This window comes from Culex pipiens, chromosome 3 (assembly GCF_016801865.2).
Source record: "Culex pipiens pallens isolate TS chromosome 3, TS_CPP_V2, whole genome shotgun sequence".
NCBI classification, from domain to species: domain Eukaryota; kingdom Metazoa; phylum Arthropoda; class Insecta; order Diptera; family Culicidae; genus Culex; species Culex pipiens.
The window spans coordinates 149,546,962-149,569,602 of record NC_068939.1 but is presented as its reverse complement, the minus strand read 5'-3'; the positions used below and the strand labels follow the sequence as shown (position 1 = coordinate 149,569,602).

The following is a 22,641-nucleotide window of genomic DNA, read 5'->3' as shown; positions in this document are numbered from 1 at the left end:
ACCCAAACAGCCCACCATTTTCTAATGACGATATCTCAGCAACTAATGGTCCGATTTTCAATGTTAATACATGAAACATTCGTGAAATTTTCCGATCTCTTCGAAAAAAATATTTTGAAAGTTTTTAAATCAAGACTAACATTTGAAAAGGGCCAAATATTGAAATATTGAGTTTTAGTGAAAAAAAAGTTGATAAAAAAATCTAGGGTGCAAGAAGAAATCAGTTAATATACTTGAAAGTATAAAAGGGGTAAAAAAACATTACTTTTCCTATATTGCTTCAGAGCATTACATTAGAATGCGAAATATTGTTCGGCAATCAGTCGCACCATCATCCTTTGAGATCAGTTTTAATCCTTAAATGGATTGCATCGTTTTCACTAGCTATGTTAAGCTCATCATTTCTCTAGTAAACCCCCCAAGGAATAATCTTTAACTCTGTATGCGTCACTTCCTCCAGCCTGACTTCCTTGAAGCATCCAGCCCCCTCCTCTCCTCCTCTTATTTTGTTCTTGTATGACACAGTTCACGTATGGCTGGGGGGGCCGGGTCTCCTCTCCCGGGATAAATGGTGGCCTCCGAGGCTGAAAAATGTCTTGTATTTTTATGCTAACTATGCGATGTGCATAAATAACGACGACGACGACGACGATTCCGACGACGATCCGGGCTGAGCCTGGCCTGCATGCAAAACATCAAACTCAAGCTTCTTCCTGCCCGACCAGCGTGCCCTCCGCTGGGGAGTTGCGCTACCCCGGTGGTCCCGGGACCTCAATTTTGTCGAAAGCTTGCCGGGGCAGACAGGCGAAACACTCTCCCCGCCTAACAGTGTTATGAATTCACAAGTATCTATCACTTTGGGCGGGGTTCCATGGTGACTTGCGGAAACAGTTCAGATTCGATTATCCAAAGTCCTCGAAAATTTGTTGGCGGTCGAATCATGAAAATAAGATTGTCTTATTTTAGGCTGTGAAGCAATAAAAAATATATAAATCCAAAGTGGTAGTATTATTGAAGAACTTAATTTGAAAAAAAAGAAAACCATAACAATATTTAGCTTTCCAAAAAATTGTGTGAACTCCTCTGGATTTCCGTCCTCTGCAGTTAGAAAATAGCCCAGTTTTCCCCCTTCAGAAACACGCATACACTTCCCCCGGGGTCCCCACCTCCCCCCTTCACCAACTCCTCCCAAAAGGAAACCCACCAAAGAGCGTGGGGGAGGAAGAGGGCGAGCCAAACGAACATCATGTATGAATATTATCCATCTTCTCGATCCTCATCACCGCCAATCCAATTTAGTGGCGCTCCGTTCCCGGGCTCGACGTCATGAGTAAAAGGCAGCAGCAACGAAAAAAAAAATCGTCCGGAAAAAGTCCTTTGGGACCCATCGACCCGCTTCGTTTAGTCTAATAGTGGGGTGAGGGGAGGGGGGGGGGAGGATGTGCAGTCATGATCATCACGTTCCTGCGATAACGTAATAGTGGAAACTGCTGACGGTGGTCTTTGGCACTAGATAAATCTAGGACAAAAGAATACTAATTTAGATCGTGGCAAGTCAGCTGATTCGCAAAAATGAGCCGTCCTTTTCAGGGTGTTTTGAATATGACAAGCTTAAAACTGGCCTTAGCAAAATTAAAATATTCTTTTTTATGTATTTGACGAAAAAAAAATATGGCCAAATGCCAAATTTGATCCTCAGGTTTTAATAAAAGAAGCAGGCGTGATTGATTGGTCGGGCAGGAAGGAGCTTGCACCTTGTAAGCGGATGATTATGGGTTCGATTCCCATCTGCTCCCGCCTTCCATCGGATAAGGAAGTAAAATGTCGGCATTCACCATAGTTGTTGATTGACGATTAAGTCATTTCAGGTGTAGGAGCAGTTTCTAAGTACAGACATGCCTCGGTTTAGCACCGCATATGGGGGATGCAAAACCGAGGCGTGCATAATCGAGGCACAGAGCTTATGGAATTTTGGCTGTATGGGAGACATTGGCTATAATCGTATAAAAAATCATGCAAATATCACAAAATAATAGTATTTTGGAATCGGGAAATCGAGACCTATCAATTAAAATTATAATTTCATAAAAATTTCACAAAACTACCTATTTTCGAAAAAAAAACCTCAAAATTGGGTATCAAACGATCAGAATTTTTTCATTCATTTTGAATGTAATAGCAACATTTGTGAAAATGCTCAAAATTATCACAAAACTACGTATTTTCGAAAAAAAAATTCAAAATATCCGTTTATACAATGTGAGTATCAAACGATCGGGATTTTTTCATACATTTGGAAAATAATAACAACATTTTTTGAAAATTCTAAAAAATTTCACAAAACTACGTATATTCGAAAAAATACTCAAAATTTCAGTTTTTCCAATGAAAAAATCTCGACCGATTGATACCCATATTGTAAAAACTGAAATTTTGAGTATTTTTTCGAAAATAAGTAGTTTTGTGAAAATTTAGAGTATTTTCAAAAAAATTGTTATTGCATTCAAAATATATGAAAAAATTCCGAACGTTTGATACCCATATTGTAAAAACTGAAATTATGAGTGTTTTTCGAAAATACGTAGTTTTGTGAAAATATTGAGTGGTTCCAAAAAATGTTATAATTACATTCGAAATGTATGAAAAAATTACGAACGATTGATACCCATTTTGTAACAACTGAAATTTTGAGTATTTTTTCGAAAATACGTAGTTTTGTGAAAATTATGAGTATTTTCAAAAAATGTTATGATTACATTTGAATTGTATGAAAAAATCGCGATCTTGTGGTACCCACATTGTAAGAACGGAAATTTTGAGTATTTTTTTCGAAAATACGTAGTTTTGTGAAAATTTTGAGTATTTTCAAAAAATGTTGTTACTACATTTGAAATGTATGAAAAAATCCTGATCGTTTGATACCCATATTGAAAAACTGAAATTTTGAGTATTTTTTCGAAAAAAACGTAGTTTGTGAAAATTTTGAGTGTTTTTAAAAACAATATTTTACATTCGAAATGTTTGAAAAAAATCCAATCACTTGATACCCATATAGCAATAACAATAATTTTGAGTATTTTTTCAAGAAACATTGCATTTTCAAAAAACAGGAAAAATACGTATTTTTGTGAAAATTTTCATGAAATTTTATAATTTTAATTGATAGCTGACATTATCCCGATTGCAAATAACTATAATTTTTTGATGTTTGCATGATTTTTTATACGATTAAAGCCAATGTCTCCAATATAGCCAAAATCCCATAAGCTCTGTGCTTCAGTTAAACACTGGGCCGTGCTTAACCGAGGCAGCTGAACGAATCAAAACCGGGGCAGTGCAAAACCGAGGCATGACTGTACTAACAACACATTAAACCAAGCCTGCTCCGCTGAAGTCGCAATCCAAAGGTCGTTTCTTCTCCATTCAACCTTTTGATTCCTAGGTTCGATCAGAACCTTGCAACAGAGACCCCGGTTGGTAATTCTCTACCAACTCACACGAAATCGGGAAAAGTTACCCCGACCCCTCTTCAATTTGCGTGAAACTTTGTCCTAAGGGGTAACTTTTGTCCCTGATCACAAATCCGAGGTCCGTTTTTGATATCTCGTGACGGAGGGGCGGTACGGCCCCTTTCATTTTTTAACATGCTAAAAAAACAGAGGTGTATTTCAATCATTTTCAGCCTGAAACGGTAATGAGTAGTGCGTCCATCCCGGGAATTCCCGGGACAAAAATCCCGGGATTTTTCCTAAACCGGGAATTCCCGAATCCCGGGATTTTCTATAATTTGTCCCGGGAATTCCCGAAATTGAAAAAAAAAATCATATTTTGGTCTGGAAATTCAGATTTGGTTGTGAAAATAGTAGAACAATAAAATGAATTAAAATTTGTATTCAGCAAATCTCAGCATTAAATTGGCATTTAAGGAAAAAATATTATAATTTGAATTACCAGGTCCACAAAATGCCTAGTGCTTTACATTTTTTCTCTATTATTTTATTTTTTTGAAAAACTGGATATATTTACATATATTTTCGATTTTAAATAAAAAAAAATAAATCTCATATCAAATTATTTATAATCAAACACCGGCATCTAGGGCAAATACGTACAAATGTAACGAATAATAAAGCAAAAAATATTTGCATGACGTTTTGGACTACTTCGGTTGAAACAGTAACAGAACAAAATAATTTGTACTTCCAAATGTATTGCTCTAAAATCTCCTGTACCTATTTAGACTGTAATTCTGATTTTCCCTCGGTTGGCGGTAGCAACTTGAAGATAATTTGTAAAATATGTGTTATATAAAACAATGAATTCAAAACTTATGGGTAATTCTCCGCCAACTCACACAGCAGTTGCCCCGACCCCTCTTCGATTTGCGTGAAACTTTGTCCTAAGGGGTAACTTTTGTCCCTGATCACGAATCCGAGGTCTGTTTTTTGATATCTCGTGACGGAGGGGCGGTACGACCCCTTCCATTTTTGAACATGCGAAAAAAGAGGTGTTTTTCAATAATTTGCAGCCTGAAACGGTGATGAGATAGAAATTTGGTGTCAAAGGGACTTTTATGTAAAATTAGACGCCCGATTTGATGGCGTACTCAGAATTCCGAAAAAACGTATTTTTCATCGAAAAAAACACTAAAAAAGTTTTAAAAATTCTCCCATTTTCCGTTACTCGACTGTAAAAAATTTTGGAACATGTCATTTTATGGGAAATTTAATGTACTTTTCGAATCTACATTGTCCCAGAAGGGTCATTTTTTCATTCAGAACAAAATTTTTCATTTTAAAATTTCGTGTTTTTTCTAACTTTGCAGGGTTATTTTTTAGAGTGTAACAATGTTCTACAAAGTTGTAGAGCAGACAATTACAAAAATTTTGATATATAGACATAAGAGGTTTGCTTATAAACATCACGAGTTATCGCGATTTTACGAAAAAAAGTTTTGAAAAAGTTGGTCGTCATCGATCATGGCCGTTCATGGTCACCCGCGACAGACACGGACGACGAAACAAAGAGAAACGCAAAAAGTAACTTTTTCAAAACTTTTTTTCGTAAAATCGCGATAACTTGTGATGTTAATAAGCAAACCCCTTATGTCTATATATCAAAATTTTTGTAATTGTCTGCTCTACAACTTTGTAGAACATTGTTACACTCTAAAAAATAACCCTGCAAAGTTAGAAAAAACACGAAATTTTAAAATGAAAAATTTTGTTCTAAATGAAAAAATGACCCTTCTGGGACAATGTAGATTCGAAAAGTACATTAAATTTCCCATAAAATGACATGTTCCAAAATTTTTTACAGTCGAGTAACGGAAAATGGGAGATTTTTTAAAACTTTTTTAGTGTTTTTTTCGATGAAAAATACGTTTTTTCGGAATTCTGAGTACGCCATCAAATCGGGCGTCTAATTTTACATAAAAGTCCCTTTGACACCAAATTTCTATCTCATCACCGTTTCAGGCTGCAAATTATTGAAAAACACCTCTTTTTTCGCATGTTCAAAAATGGAAGGGGTCGTACCGCCCCTCCGTCACGAGATATCAAAAAACGGACCTCGGATTCGTGATCAGGGACAAAAGTTACCCCTTAGGACAAAGTTTCACGCAAATCGAAGAGGGGTCGGGGCAACTTTTCCCGATTTCGTGTGAGTTGGTAGAGAATTACCCTTATCTAAAATTTTACATTGACTGGTATCATTTTATTTATTGTCGTTGTTTGTTTTCTAGCTGTTTTAGTCATGTCATATAAAATATATATAAAAGAAAAAAAATAAGAAAGAATTCCAAAGTTTTTTTTGAATAGGTCCTATAAACATATGGAAAACAAAAGCTTATCGGACCTTTAAAAAAAAAAAACTCAAGAATTATGTAATTTGATTCGCAAATAAAAAAATGATTAATCATACTGGAATCAAAAATAGTAGTTGATATAAAATTCTAAACACCACAAAGACAAAAAAAAATTCTTTTAGGATATTTTGAAACTGTCGTCTTTGTTTAGATTGAAGTGAGGATTATAACCATTTGATATTATTAAGCTAATTCAATGATTTTAAGCTTGAAAACATAACAAATATAATGAAACATAGATTTTATTACTGATTCAAAAATTTCCCGGGATCCCGGGAATTCCCGGGATTCCAAAAATATTTTTCCCTTTCTCGGGAAATTCAAAACCCGGTAAAATTGGACGCCCTAGTAATGAGATAGAAATTTGGTGTCAAAGGGACTTTTATTTAAAATTATATGCCTGATTTAATGGCATACTAAGAATTCCAAAAACATGTATTTTTCATCGAAAAAAAAAACACTTAAAAAGTTTTAAAAACTCTCCCATTTTCCCTTATTTAACTATCAAAAAAAGTTTGGAACAAGTCATTTAATGGGAAATTTAATGTACTCTCCAAATCTACTTTAACCCAAAAGGGTCATTTTTTCATTTAGAACAAAATTTTTCATTTTAAAATTTCATGTTTGTTTTTAAATTTGCAGAGATATTTTTTAAAAGTGCAATATTGTTTTACAAAGTTGTAGAGAAGACAATTACAAAAATTTAGATATATCAACAAAAGGGGTTTACTTACAAACAACGACGACCAATTTTTTCTAAACGTTTTTCCGCAAAATCGCGATAACTCGTGATATTTGTAAGCAAACCCCTTATATTTGTAAATCTTTTTTTTTTTTTGTAATTATCTGTTCTACAACTTTGTATACCATTATTACACTCTTAAAAAATATTCCTGCAAAGTAAAAAAAGACACGAGATTTCAAAATGAAAATTTATTTCTAAATGAAAAAATTACCCTTCAGAGTTAATGTAGATTCGAAAAGTACATTAAATTTCCCTTAATATGACACGTTCCAAAAAATTTTATAGTCGAGTACTGGAAAATAGCAGAATTTTTTTATCTTTTTCAGCGTTTTTTTAGATGAAAAATACGTTTTTTCGGAATTCTGAGTACACCATTTCGGGCGTCCAATTTTACATAAAAGTCCCTTTGACACCAAATTTCTATCTCATCACCGTTTCAGGCTTCAAATTATTGAAAAACACCTCTTTTTTCGCATGTTCAAAAATGGAAGGAGTCGTACCGCCCCTCCGTCACGAGATATCAAAAACGGACCTCGGATTTGTGATCAGGGACAAAAGTTACCCCTTAGTTTCACGCAAATCGAAGAGGGGTCGGGGCAACTGCTGTGTGAGTTGGCGGAGAATTACTCAAAATGCTCCTTTTTGCAAAAAAATCATGTAAAAAAGTTTTTTGAGAGCACATTTTTTTTTTTTTTTGATTTTGTGATTATTATTTTAAGGCTTATTTGTCAAGGTTCATAGTCAATTTAAGATAAGAAAGATGCATTTATTTCAACTCAAAATTGTTGAAAAGATGCCACCTTGTTGCATTTGAAAGGGAAATCAAGTCTCGTCATCAGGGATGAAATTGGGTATGGGTGTGAGATTGGGTCATATAAAAATCCCACCATTTGTATGACTCAATCTCACCCCCAGACCCAATGTCACCCCTGAAGACGGTACTACAAACGATTGAATATTCTACAGAAATGAGCCAAATTAATGAAATATTGATTGCAAAAAATGTTTGAAAAAAAACCCCATAATAAATGTTATGTATTCAACTATTAAATATAAAAACTGCTGTAAGAACACACAGTAAGCTTTAAAAAATGGCAATTCAACCAAACACAAACACCACTCCAATTGCTGTTTTGTATGTGGGCGAAAGAAAAAAAATGGCAAAAAGCAACATTTTTACTCGATATGTTTATGTTTGCCTGATATTATTCCAAAGAAAATAGACGCCGCTGGTTTATGGAGCAGACGTTTCTGCCCTCCCCCGCAACGACAACACATCGAACACAGTGAATTATGTATGTAGTGACACCGTCGATGACTCCAATTGCCACCACCACTGCACACTAAGCCCTATTCCGTTTTCCGCTTGGGAAGTGGAAAAAGCGCGAGGAAAAGCCATCTCGGCATTCAATATGTGTGTGTGTATTTCTTTCCAAGTAAAGATGAAGTGAGAACATATCGAATGTTTGGCAAACAAAAAAATAATCGAATAACCGGAAGTCTAGCTGAAGGGATTGAAATTTGTGTGATTTTTTTCGTTTACTTGAACGGAATCTTGAAGCAATAAGTTTTGCACAAGTCGACAAAAAATTGACGATTGAATATTTCAACGATATGTACTTTATTATTTTGAAGAACCTTGTTTTTAACTGTAATATTCGGGTATTCGCAATTGATAAATCGGAGCGTTGGATACGGTATGTCCACGCATCCTTCCTCCTCTGTAGATTTTGTGAAATGCGATCCGTTCTCAGAATCCTTTCTACGGTAAACACAACGCAGTAGGGCTGGCCACTTTTTTGGTAATATATTTTTGGCTGTTCTTAGATGTACAGCAATTATTAATATTGACAAGATCAACTCGGATCTTTTTGCACCCTTCGACAAACCTGTAGAACATAAAATTGGCCAAGTTATTTATTTTTGCCTAAAGAATCGAGCCAGGAAGTATTTCTTCAGATTTCCCAAAATTTTCAATTTTCCTTGTCACCTTCACAGCTAAAAAAGTAGTAATCCAGCTGCGTGTAAAAGGCCTTGGGTAAAATAAATATTGCATTATTTTATGCAATTTTATGTGATTTTACATCCTGAAACTTGTAACCCATCAGTATGGGAAACCTACTTGACCGAAATGTCAAGCTCATATATGCGTTTATCCTAACAGCTAGTCATCGGTCTAATGGCCGAGTGGGCTAAGGCGCCAGTCCTTACTGATGGTGCTGGGTTTGAATCCCGTCGGATGTAACTTTTTTTTGTGTTTGCAAAAAAATTACATGCAGTGTGTAATATTAAGTGTTTATTTTGACGAAGGTGATGTGCATGCTTTTGCATGCGATTTTACCATCGGATTTTTTGCTGTGTATAATGGTCACTGAAAATTAAAATTTTCATTGATATAACTTGCCCAATTGACTGTGAACTATTTTAAAAACATTACATAACGTTAATTTTTGTTTTTTAACCCAATAGAGGAAAATTTTTAATTTTGAGGAAAACTAATCGGAAAAGACTTGACTTAAGGAAGCGAATTAATTTACCCGGCCTAAGAAGCCTTCTTTCCTACATGAAACACCTGTTCTGTAGCCCAGTGTTGTCGCCCGGAATCCTTGTGGCCTTGAAGGGAAGAAAATTCCCACTTCGTGGAGCGTTGCTGAAGCGCTCTCCGATGGCGCTATCGATATGTAAATTTTCGTTTTTGCTCGGTAAAATTTAAACGGGGTGCAAAAAAACTCAGTCGCAAGATTGATCGTTTGATTTTTTTTTTTTTTTTTTTTTGCACGGATCATCACTTTTGCATCGGCCTGAAGTTCGTTAGCGTAATGAGGTTTTCCATGCATACTGTAATAGTTGTGCTTTGTTTTCACATGGTGTAATTTTGAGTTGAGCTCAACAACAGCAATTTTGAGTTGAAAATGACTGTGAATCTTGACAAATAAGCAATTTTATCTTATATCTTATTTTATCTTAATCTTTTTGTTATTAACCTACAAATGTACCACCTTGAAATCACATGCCAAGTTTGTAAAGCTTAATTCCAGCTGGCATTTAACTTGACTTGATCCAAAAAAACAACATGCGTCATGAAAGCACAAACGCGGCACTGCATCCATGTCTATCTGGGCTTTTTAACTGCAGCAAGAGTTGATTTGTCGTGGTGTGCTCGGCACGACACTAATGAAGCATTTCGGAAGCACCACGTTCCGCCCGGAACCACCTTTTGCCGATTTAAACGACGTCAATCTACGCCACCGTGTAGCGATGAATGCCGTTGCCGTCGCGATTCTCAACACTTAAAAATTGTCGCATCTCGATGTTGTGCCAAATTGAGTTAAGAACGCTATTTTGTGCAGCTCAATGCCTCACCTTTTGACCTTCACAGATCCCCTAAATTTGTTTCAATCCTGCACAAAATCTGCAAAAACTTCATATGGATAAAATTTCATTCTGATCGTGCTATCTTGACACACCCTGCAAATCGTTGCACGTGTGACAACTGGCCAAAGGGATTTTAGTCAGAACGCGTTTGACACACGTACATGCCCGACTGCAGTAATCATCTTTCATGATAACTCGGGCAACCAAATTCAACCAACAATGCCCAGATGATCAGCCAAAAAAACATTTTTATTTAAGGTTAAACATTAAAACGCCTTTTTTCCTGAAACGCCAAAAGGCGTCGTGCGACAAGATAGCATGATTACAGTCATGCCCCAGTTTTGCACACCTTGGTTTTGCGCAGCCCCGCTTTTGATTCGTCCAGCTGCCTCGGTTAAGCACGGCCCAGTGCTTAACTGAATCACAGAGCTTATGGGATTTTGGCTATATGGGAGACATTAGCTATAATCGTATGAAAAATCATACTAACATCATCAAATTATAACGTTTTGTAATCGGGATAATGTCAGCTATCGATTGCACTTTTTTTCTGTATTTTGAAAATGCAATGTTTCTCGAAAAAATACTAAAATTTATTGTAATTTTTAAGTGAGTATCAAACGATCGAGATTTTTCATACAATTCAAGTGTTAGTATTATTTTTTTAATCACTGAAAATTTTCACAAAACTGAGTATTTATGAAAAAAAAACTCTTATTTTTTACAATATGTGTATCAAACGATCGGGATTTTTTCATACAATTCTAATGTTATAACACATTATTTTTAATTCTCAAATTTTTCACCAAACTACGTATTTTTGAAAAATACTCTAAAATTAATTTTTTTTTTCACAATTTGGGTATCAAATGACTGGATTTTTTTACATTTCAAATGAAATAACTACATTTTTTGATAACTCTAAAAAAATCACAAAACTACGTATTTTCCAAAAAATTCTAAAATTTCCAGTTTTTTTCAATATGGGTATCAAATGATTGGGAGTTTTTCATTCATTTCGACTATAGTATCATTTTTTTGAAAATACTTAAAAAAAATCACAAAACTGCATATTTTCGAAAAAAAAAACATTCAAAATTTCAGTTTTTTTTACAATATAAATACTAAACGATCAAAGTTTTTTCATTAATTTCGAAAGTTTTAACACATTTTTTTGAAAATATATTTTTTTAAATCTACGTATTTACGAAAAAAAACTCAAAATTTCAAAGTTTCAAAATTTATTACATTGGAAATATTTGAAAAAAATTCGACCATTTTATACCCAACTGAAATTTCGAAAGTTTTTTTTTTTTCAAAAATATGAAGTTTTGTGAAAATTTAGAGTATTTTCAAAAAAAATTGTAATTTTTGGGAAAATACGTAGTTTTGTGAAAATGTTTAGTATGTTCATAAAAAAAATGTATGACATTTGAAATGTATGACAAAAACAAAATCATTTGATACCCATTTTGCAATAATAAATATTTTGTGGTTTTTATAGAACAAAAACTAGCATTTTCAAAATACAGAAAAATACGTAGTTTTGTGAAAATTTTCATGTAAATATGGATAGCTGCCATCATCTCGATTCCAAAACACTAAATAAAAAAAATATGTGTGCACGTATCGGTTTTGCATCCCTGATATGCGGTGCTAAACCGAGGCATGACTGTACGTCGATTTGCAGTACCGTAAAACTTTGATAGCCGGGGTGACTTTGATTTTTCTGCAAAATGAAGAGTACAATTAAAATACGTAAGGAATGGTTTAGAAACATACTGACTGTGGTAGAGAAGTGTTCAAAGTACCCCAAGAAGAACTTTTCATAAAATTTTGACAAGTTTAAAAAGTTAGTTGACTTTAGTTAAGAAAATGTTGATGAAAGTCATTTTTTTAAACTTCTCAAAGTGTCATGATTTTCCAAATGAACATGATTTTTAATCGGAAAATGGAATGCATTTTCGGATTCTTTGGACAATTTTCCAATAGGAGAAAGTTAAAAAAGTTTGTAAATAATAAATAGTATGTGTTTTTGAAACACATTTAAAAATCTCAAAATTGATATGCAATTTCAGTTGAACAAATTTCATGTAAAATGTGAAAACTTGTGATTCGTGCTTTGAAATCAGTATAAAATGCAATATAATTCAATAATTTTATAAACAAAACTAGTTTTAACAAACTTCAGGCAAAATTCCGACTTTTAACAATTTTGCCTGAAATTTATATGTATTTTGCTAAAAAGCTTATACATTTAGTTAACGATTTATAAACATTGATTTTTTTCTCAAAAACTATATCAGCTTCTTTAGTGATGATACATTTAGCGTACAAATAAAGTTTGAACATCTTAAATATGATTTTATCAAGAAAAACTATGACTATCAAAGTCACCCCGGAATTAAAACTAAGAATTTTTAACTTAACTATTTTTCTAAACATTATTGAAAAAACTTTTTTTTCCGAAATAGTACCTGGACTTTGTGTAATCTACCCGAGTACATGTTTTAAAAATAATAATCTTGAAAAAAAACCTTACCTGTTGGAAAATATTCTAAAAACAAATTGAAATCCTATCAAAGTCACCCCGGTTTACGGTACATCTGATTCATTATCGCCAATCTATTTCTAACAACCAATTCCGGCATACAATACCAACAAACATGGTAAACAATTGATTTGCCAAGAAAATTTTCCTACGAATGCCAGTATCAACCTCCAGACGAGGTCCTTCACTTTCCTGTTTACGTCCAACTCCTTCCCCTCATGGTGTACGATTCCAGCATCAAATTGCTGCTCCTCGAGCAAACATTCCCAAACTGCGGCACCACTTCTAGTGGACAAACTCGACACAACACTCGTACGTACTTGGTACTTGTCGATGGATACTTGAAAAGTAATTTATACAAATAAGGTCAAGCAGCGAGCCCCGGCCAAGTCAAGATAACCTGATATCCTGGCCGACAGCCTCCCAGGTCCACAATCGAATCCTTGACACGGCACAATTTGCTGTTTTTGCCTTACTCAGCCCAGCAGAGCAGCAAAGGACTTAGTTTTCCATTCCGTCGTCGTCGATACAACACTATCGATAAAGCAGCAACAGCAAGCTCATCTTACTCAGTGTGCACGAAGCAACCTTTCTTGGGCCGACCTCTTCTTGAACACTTGAACCGCACCGGGGGCCTGTACGGTAAACAAAGTTTAGCCTTCTTGAACGAGTGGCAAAACAGCGAAGCTTGCTGTAGATATTTGTAAGAAAATGGCAGCGATGGGAAAATTCGAACACAGTGGATCAATTCTCTAAAAGTTCTGAGATGTTCAAGCTCTGACAACCCATTTTTTTAAGACAAAAAAGTAAAATTTATCGGACAATTCTTCAACAAGAATTTTGCATCCCTGATATCAGGAGTAGCCCTCAAGAAAAGTGGTTCGATTTTCTCCGGAAAATGATACAAATCCACACACACACACACACACTCTCAGTCACATTTTCCCACCGAAGTAGCACTCGTCAGAGTGCACAGAAGAACAAGTTGTGAATAAAATATGTTGTTCTGGTGGGGAGTTTACCCCCCACTTCTTACCCCACCACCTTCAACCTTCAATCCCGCAAAGAAAAAAAAACAAAGAGCAAAACAAGTTCGTGGTGGGTGGGCTGCTGGGTGGTGGTTGTGGTGGTGGTGAGGTTTTGTACTCACGAACGACGAAACATCAAAATTCGCACGAGTGGCACTCAAACAAAAAGCTTCTTCTTCTGGTTCTGCTTCTGCTGAGATGTCTACAAATACTCCCGCAGGTCGACCCCGCCCCCTCAGAAGAGGCTCTGTGTGCAGTTCACCCTCGTCAAATATAAATATCTTCTTCGATGTAGGTACGGAAGCAGCAGAAGCAGCAGAAGATGTAGGTCCCATGTTCGGAAAATACTTTGGATCTTTCCGGGGTAAAGTTTTCTTCTCGGGACGTGGTGGTTGCTTTCGAAGTTCTTCAGCTGTTTGGGGAGGGGGAGGGGGGAGTATAAAGCACATTTTGGTGCAATGCAGAAGATGGCCTTAGCGGGAGAAGCCGTTTTTGAGATTTGGATCAAGAGTGCTGTTAAATCTATTCTTTTATCCATTTTAATACATTTAACATAAATATATCAGCAAAGCCACCCTCATTAAGCATTCACCATAAAACAAAAATTATTATAATTGAAAATTACAAGCCAGAGTTTCATCTTTTCAATGAATCAACCATTAAGTCGCAATTGAATATTAAATAGTAAAGTTAAGTACTTCAAAAGTCAAAAGAAAGGTATTGAAAAGACCTTACCAACATGTTCAAAAGACTAAAGATCTGACAACCCTATCAAAAGTTATAAGTACTTAAGTGTTATTTATGAACTTTCTGGAGGCCGAATCTCAAATATTTTGATGAAAACGTTGTCCGGATCTGTCAGATGATCTGTCGTTACACATAAAAAAAAATCATGGTAATACACCAGGGATGCCACATGATTTTTTAAAATGTCTGTGAAAAAGTCTGTGTATGTCTGTGTCTTTGTCTAAAATTCAAATAAATCAATTTACAGTCATAGAAATCCATCAAAAATTGTGTTTTTAAGCATTTGAAGACTAACGAAATAAGTTTCGATTGATATTTTAACAAAATAACAATTTAATGAAGTTTTTAAAAAGTCTGTGTACCTAAAAAACTGTCTGACACGAGCTCAAATGTCTGTGAAACACAGACAAATCTGTGTATCTGGCATCCCTATAATACACTCAAACCCCGATGGTTTGACACCAACTGCTGTCAAACGAACGAGGTCACTTTTTAGTTTGACACCCCTTTTATACGGAGTTCACACATACTAATAAACATTTGTTTTGATAGTGTGCGTAAGTTCCGTGTAAAAAGTGACAGCTCGCCACTTTTTAGTTTGACTTTGACCAACCAACGGGGTACAAACTAAAAAAGTGTCAAACGAAAAAGTGACCAACCACCGGGGGTTGAGTGTATTACATCTGGGAAGGGGTACATTTTTATGTCAGGAAAATGTGTAGTTTTACCTATGAAAATGTGTAATTTTAGCACTATTCTGGTGTAATGTCACTTTTTTAGTCTAAAATGATGTAAAATTACGTTATTAAAGAGGTAATATACAACCTTCCAAATTAACAAAAAAAAATACAGTAAAAAATTGTGTAAATTTGGAATATTTATCATCGAAGCAAGCCCCTAAAAGCCCGCGAAAAATTGATGTTTGTTACACTCTAGTAAATATTTCTAAGTTTTGAATTTGCTAGCCTAATGCTCTTTAAGGAGAAAAAAAAAAGTGTTATTCTTCTTTCTACGCAATAGTTAAGGCTAAATTAATTTAAGTAAGGCATAAATTTACAAAGTTCGTCGCTTGTGTGATATCTTGACGTGCAGACGTGTGCTGGAAAATGTAGGACTCTTCACAACTTTCACGATTTTATACAAAAAGTAAAATTTCAGAAAAAGACACCCCACAAACGTATGGTTGTTTGCTTTGTGCCTGTGTTTATGTACGCTTATACGTACACACACGCACACGGGGAGCAGGGGATCAATTTTCGTGCAAACACAGACCGAAATAAAATTATACGACTTTTTGATGTGTGTTTGTGGGGGGTGAGCTTTTTTTTCAATGACGCACTTGCATGACATTTTACGGGGGCCAACACTTTTACCTCTTCATGCTGGCGAATGCAGGGAAAGCGACACTGAATTGGGTTTTGACCATATTTTCAGCAAGACTCGGTAACTTCCGAACTGCCAACAATAGCTTTCTTCGCCCTATTTTGGACACCGAGTGCTACAGAGTCGATCCTTGAAAAGCACACAAGCACGCAGAATGACCCAATTTATTTTGCTGAGTGTTGTTGACTGTCAAGTTCAAGTGTACACAAACACACACACACACACAGACACAGACCGTCACAAAAATGTCACTCGGATGAGAATTGATTTTATTAAAAGTGTGTCCTTATTTCGTTTCCTCTTTTCTGTTTCCATTTTTTTTCCAGCTACGACACACGGGTGAAAAGCAGCGAGCTTCCGTCCCACTGGAAGGACGTTTCCATCCTGGAAAACCGTGCCAACTTCAAGCCACTGCGGGACAAGAGCCGGGCAGAGCTGGTCATCGTGCCAGTTCTGGTAAGTTGAAGTTTTGTAAATACACCATATTCTTTTTTTAAGTCACCTTTTTTTAAACGATTCTCGATTTACGCAACTTTTTTTAAGTCATGACTTAAAATGAGAATGTCCATGACTTAAATTGAGAATATGACTTAAATTAAGAATCTTTGGGACTTCGTAATTTGTCGGAGAATTTTCAAAATGAATCAATTGTGTTTTGTTTAGTTATGTTATTAAAACATTTTAGTATGGGTTTGGAACACCTGCGATATTCTAGTCCATCCGAAACTTCCGGAAGTTTTGTGCAGCAGGCTAACCGAAGAAACAAGTCGAAGCTTCAAAATTTTGACAACGGATCCTACCCAGATAGCTTCAGTGAGTGCGGTAGGCTACAGTGCATTGTTGTAACAACTTATTGGGATGATCTAGGTCATCCAAGGACTCTTTGGAGTTAAGTTTTGTGGGTCCACCGCCGTAACAAGCCAGAGGTCGACGGATTTTGACCCCGGGACATACCCGCATAGCGTCAGTGAGTATGGAAGACTACTTTGATGATGCGTTGTGATGTCCTGGGTCATCCAAGAACTCCCTGGAGTTAAGATCTGAGGATCTACTGCCGTAACGAGCAAGAGGTCGACGGATTTTGACACCGGGACATATCCGCATAGCCCCAGAAAGTATGGAAGACTACTTTGCTGATGTGTTGGGATGTCCTAGGTCATCCAAGGACTCCCTGGAGTTAAGATCTGAGGGTCTACCGCCGTAACAAGCCAGAGGTCGACGGATTTTGACACCGGGACATACCCGCATAGCCCCAGTGAGTATGGTTGACTACTTTGCGGAAGTGTTGGGATGTCCTGGGTCATCCAAGGACTCCCTGGAATTAAGATCTGTGGGTCTACCGCCGTAACAAGCCAGAGGTCGACGGATTTTGACGCTGGGACTTACCCGCATAGCTTCAGTGAGTATGGTAGACTACATTGATGATCTTTTAGGATGTCCTGGGTCATCCAAGGACTCCCTGGAGTCAATATCTGTGAGTCTACCGCCGTAACAAGCAAAAGGTTGATGGATTTTGACCCCAGGGCATACCCGCATAGCTTCAGTGAGTATGGTGGATTACTTTGCTGATGTGTTGGGCTGTGTTGGATCATCCAAGGACTCCCTGGAGTTAAGATCTGATGGTCTGTCTTATCTCCAGGGAGTCCTTGAATGACCCAGAACATCTCAACACAACCGCAAAGTAGTCTATCATACTCACTGAAGCTATGCTGGGCAGGGTTGATAGATAGACACACATGCATTTTCTTGGTGTACTTTGATTTGGTTCTACACGCGAAATATTGGCGAGCAGTGCTCGTGCTTATGTTAAGCACGCGGTGCTTATGTTTTCCCGTGCCGATGATTAAAAATACTATTTTGAACCCAGCCAAATATTTTTTTAATCCACGGACTTGATAGACTATGGCTCAAGTTCAACACGGATCATTCCATTTTTTTAAGTTCACTGTTAACCAACAAATCTCATGAATTCCGGATGGAGATATTAAAAATAGGTAATCTCTGGAAGTGAACGATTTGGGGTAACATTGGCAACCGCCCTTGCCATCGTTAGGTAACGTGAGCACCCGCCAGGTCCCGGAATGGTAGGATTGATTCTTTGATTCATTAGACCACAATCCGTCGTCTAGCGACACTCCGCGCCATTCAACGTCAAGTCGCAGGCGTTACCTTCAAAGGATGGCCCCTCGATACGCCCGGAACAGTGGTACTGGGGCTAATAGCCAAGGAGAGGAACTCAGACGTAGCGCCTGTTGATCGTTCTTAGTCCCGAAATCGGCATGATGCCGAGGAAGCGAAGCCGGTCACAAAGGTCAGCGAAGAGCGCTGCACCCGGCACTTGAATACCGGACCATCGCTGCCGACAACAAGCCACTGCAACCAGTAAACCACATCCCCCGTCTAAACTGCTCTTCCGGGCGGATTTTATTTTCACAACATCTTGTTCTTGAATAACTGGAGTTGTCTATTGTTTCATACAGTATCTAAAATCGAAAAAAGTTTTTTTTACATTTGATCTCATGAAAGAAAACAATATTTTAACAAACCTCTTGAAATAATTTGAGAAAAAAATCCGTCTCAAATAAGCACACGTGCAGTAATGTGCTTGTCTTGTGACGTGCTTACCAGAAAAGTAAGCACATGAAAATAAACAAATGACGTGCATCACCATAGGCACTGAAAAATGTGCGTGCTAGGTGACAACTTGATACCCACCTCCTTTGATTTCAGCACGACACCGTGCATATCAATCATATGCTGGCAAGTCCAAGGTTCAAAATCCGTCAACATCTTGCTCGTTACGGCGGTAGACCCACAGATCTTAACTCCAGGGAGTTTTTGGACCCAAGACAGCCCAACACATCAGCAAAGTAGTCTACCATACTCACTGAAGCTATGCGGGTATGTCCTGGGGTCAAAAACCGTCGACCTCTGGCTTGTTACGGCGGTAGACCCTCAGATCTTAACTCCAGGGAGTCCTTGGATGACCCAGGACATCCTAAAAGATCATCAAAGTAGTCTACCATACTCACTGAAGCTATGCGGGTATGCCCTGGGGTCAAAACCCGTCGACCTCTGGCTTGTTACGGCGGTGGACCCACAGATCTTAACTCCAGGGAGTCCCTGGATGTCCCAGAACATCCCAACACATCAGCAAAGCAGTCTACCATACTTACTGAAGCTATGCGGGTATGTTCCGGGGTCAAAATCCGTCGATCTCTTGCTTGTTACGGCGGTAGACCCACCGGTCTTGACTCCAGGGAGTCCTTGGATGACCCAGATCATCCCAATAAGTTGTTACAACAATGCACTGTAGCCTACCACACTCACTGAAGCTGTCTGGGTAGGATCCGTTGTCAAAATTTTGAAGCTTCGACTTGTTTCTTTGCTTAACCTGTTGCACAAAACTTCCGGAAGTTTCGGATGGACAAGAACATCCCAGGTGTTCCAAAACCATGCTAAAATGTTTAAATAACATTACTAAACAAAATACAATCGATACATTTTGGAAAAGTTTCTAACAAATTACGAAATCACAAAGATTCTCAATTTAAGTCATTCTTTTTTTAAACGATTCTCGATTTAAACACCCTCATTTCGTTGTGTAAATCAAGAATATGTTGTAACGCCATATATTGTACTGTTTAGTATTTAGTCTGTTGTTTGTTTTTTGTTTTCATTATTTTTCAAATAGTTTTTTGTTATTGCACTACAAAAAAAAACAAAGGTTCTACCATTTTAAAGATATTCTCTCACCACGTACTTCCAATTTAAATTTAAAGTATACTAGAAACTTTACACAGTCGTCAAACTATGCTGGAAGTCCCATTATATAGTTTTAATTTCACCTTGTTCTAGGAAATGATGATTCTCTTTTTTGATGGTCCAACAAGAGAGTCGACTGTATTTGCAATTTGAACTAACCCTAACAGTTTTTTTTTTCTCAAAATTGCAAAAAAATACTTTTGCCAACACAATTTCCATGGTCATCCTAATTTTTTAAGGGGTTACATACATCGATGCTTGTGTGCTCTCTTATACTAACTGACATTTTGGTAGTTACGAGAAAATCGACTTTTTAACTTTGAATTACTGTTTCTGGGAAACTATTCAACAAACAATTGTCCTAATAATTTTAAAGTATGCTCCTGACATAACTTAAAGACATGGTAAAATATGAAAACTTTTGAAATGCAAAAAAAAATTTGGCAGAGAAATTACGAAAAAAAATCATGCTTGCAATTAGCACAAGTGTGTCTTGAACAGTGATTTGTATGAGTTAGCACAAACGTGCACAGGGCAAATTTTGCAGTTGAGCTAAAATGCTTCTTCGATGGCAGAGTCGTATATACTTCCAACGTGGCACTTGGTACAAAAGTGCGCAGAGTCATTTTATTGTTAAAATAGTAGTTATTGCTTGTTTCAATGTTTTTTGCGTAGTAACTTTGAATTGTTGCTAGTTAAGGAACATTTTTCTCAACAAAACTTTTTTAATAGACTTGTTTATCATTAAATTCATTGTGAAAATTGCAGTTTTTGAGAGCAACTACCGTTAAAACATGAATTTTATTAAGAAAAACTTAGTGAAGTGTGAGGATTAATAAATATTAGTATGATAATCCATGAAATAGCTTCAATAAGACCAACTATGACGAAAACCGAATAGTTCTACGCTTACAAACAGAAGAAAATGATTTTGTAAAAACTTTGAGCTAGTTTATTTTATTTCCCTCTTGTCATACGACCTTTTTAGAAATGCAAGATATCCAGGACACAAACCATAGAACTGTTATGGTAGATTGCAGTTAGAACAAGTGTGTCTCTTGCAAAGAATTCTTAGTTTGTATCGAATAGAACAAAAGTGCTCCAAAAAAAATCAATACTTAGTCTTTGAACATGGACGACCCCTACAGTTGTGCTAAGCGTGCACAACTACGTGAATGATGTTGTTACGTGTTTTTTTTTAATTGGACGACCCCTGCAGTTGTGCTAAGTTTGCACAACTTCTTGAAGGGTGTTTGAGTTGGATATTTGGGTTAGGCTAAGTTTGAGATTGGTTAGTGGATGTTATTGTTACGTAGTTTTTTTTTATTGGACGACCCCTGCAATTGTGCTAAGTGTGCACAGCTACTTGGAGGGTGTTTGAATTGAATATTTGGGTTAGGCTAAGTGTGACATTGGTAACTGGATGATGTTGTTACGTAATTATTTGAATAGGACGATCCCTGCAGTTGTGCTAAATGTGCACAACTACTTAAAAGTGTTTTAAATTGGATATTTGAGTTAGGCTAAGTGTGAGATTGGTTAGTGGCTGATTTTGTTACGTAGTTTTTTGGATTGGACGACCCCTGCAGTTGTGCTAAATGTGCACAACTTCTTTAAGGGTGTTTGAGTTGGATATTAGGGTTAGGTTAAGTGTGCCATTGGTTAGTGGATGTTGTCGTTACGTAGTTTTTTTAATTGGACGACCCCTGCAATTGTGCTAAGTGTGCACAACAAGAGTTCCCAAATGAACCGGTTAGGCGAGGTTCACCTATTGGTTCGGCTTAAACCTCCCTTTGTGGTTCAATCCTGATTCAGTGAACCATTAATCATTCGATACACCGTGACATTCGTTAAACCGCAACATACGATTCACCGTAACATTCGTTACACCGTAACATTCGTTACACCGTAACATTCGTTACACCGTAACATTCGTTACGCCGTGACATTCGTTACACCGTAAAATTCGTTACACCGCAACATTCGTTACACCGCAACATTCGTTACACCGCAAAATTCGTTACACCGTAACATTCGAAACTATTGGCACTACGCCCCCCGGTGCATGGCCTTCCTCTAACGTGGGATTTCTGCTCCAGCGCCTCTGACGAGACAGGAGAAACCGGGACCGACGTTTTACTTCACCATCCGATAGAAGCTCAGTGGATAAGGCGGGAATCGAACCCGCGTCTCATAGCATCATCGGGATCGGCAGCCGAAGCTGCTACCCCTGCGCCACGAGACCCACCCACATTCGTTACACCGTAACATTCGTTACACCGTAAAATTCGTTACACCGCAACATTCTTTACACCGTAACATTCGTTACACCGTAACATTCGTTACACCGTAACATTTGTTACACCGTAACATTCTTTACACCGTAACATTCGTTACACCGTAGTATGATTACACCGCATCATTCGTTACACCGTAACATTCGTTACACCGTAACATTCGTTACACCGTAAAATTCGTTACACCGCAACATTCTTTACACCGTAACATTCGTTACACCGTAACATTCGTTACACCGTAACATTTGTTACACCGTAACATTCGTTACACCGTAACATTCGTTACACCGTAACATTCGTTACACCGTAACATTCTTTACACCGTAACATTCGTTACACCGTAGTATGATTACACCGCATCATTCGTTACACTGTAACATTCGTTACACTGTAACATTCGTTACACCGTAACATTCGTTACACCGTAACATTCTTTACACCGTAACATTCTTTACACCGTAACATTCGTTACATCGTAACATTCGTTACACCGTAACATTCTTTACACCGTAACATTTGTTACACCGTAGTATGATTACACCGCATCATTCGTTACACTGTAACATTCGTTACACCGTAACATTCGTTACACCGCAGTATGGTTACACCGTAGTATGGTTACACCGTAACATTGTTATACTGCAACATTCGTAGCATCGTAGCATTCTTTACACCGTGACATTCGTTACACCGTAATACATCGCAATTAAAACATTTTTTAAGTCTTTGTGCACACTTAGCACAACTGCAGGGTTCGTCCAATCCAAAAAACTACGTAACAACAACATCCACTCACCAATATCACACTTAGCCTAACTCAAATATCCAATTCAAAAACCCCGCAAGTAGTTGTGCACACTTAGCACAACTGCAGGGGTCGTCCA

General features: G+C 37.1%; 1 protein-coding gene across 1 annotated transcript in view; it reads left to right on the top strand.

Moving 5' to 3' along the window:
* The window catches only part of LOC120432165 (hemicentin-2), a 786,150-nt gene that overhangs the window by 331,801 nt on the left and 431,708 nt on the right, over positions 1-22,641 (top strand). Inside the window, exon 4 of the mRNA XM_052710374.1 lies at positions 16,022-16,151. Within this exon, the coding sequence (XP_052566334.1) occupies positions 16,022-16,151 (130 nt within the window). The remainder of the gene's footprint in view (positions 1-16,021; positions 16,152-22,641) is intronic.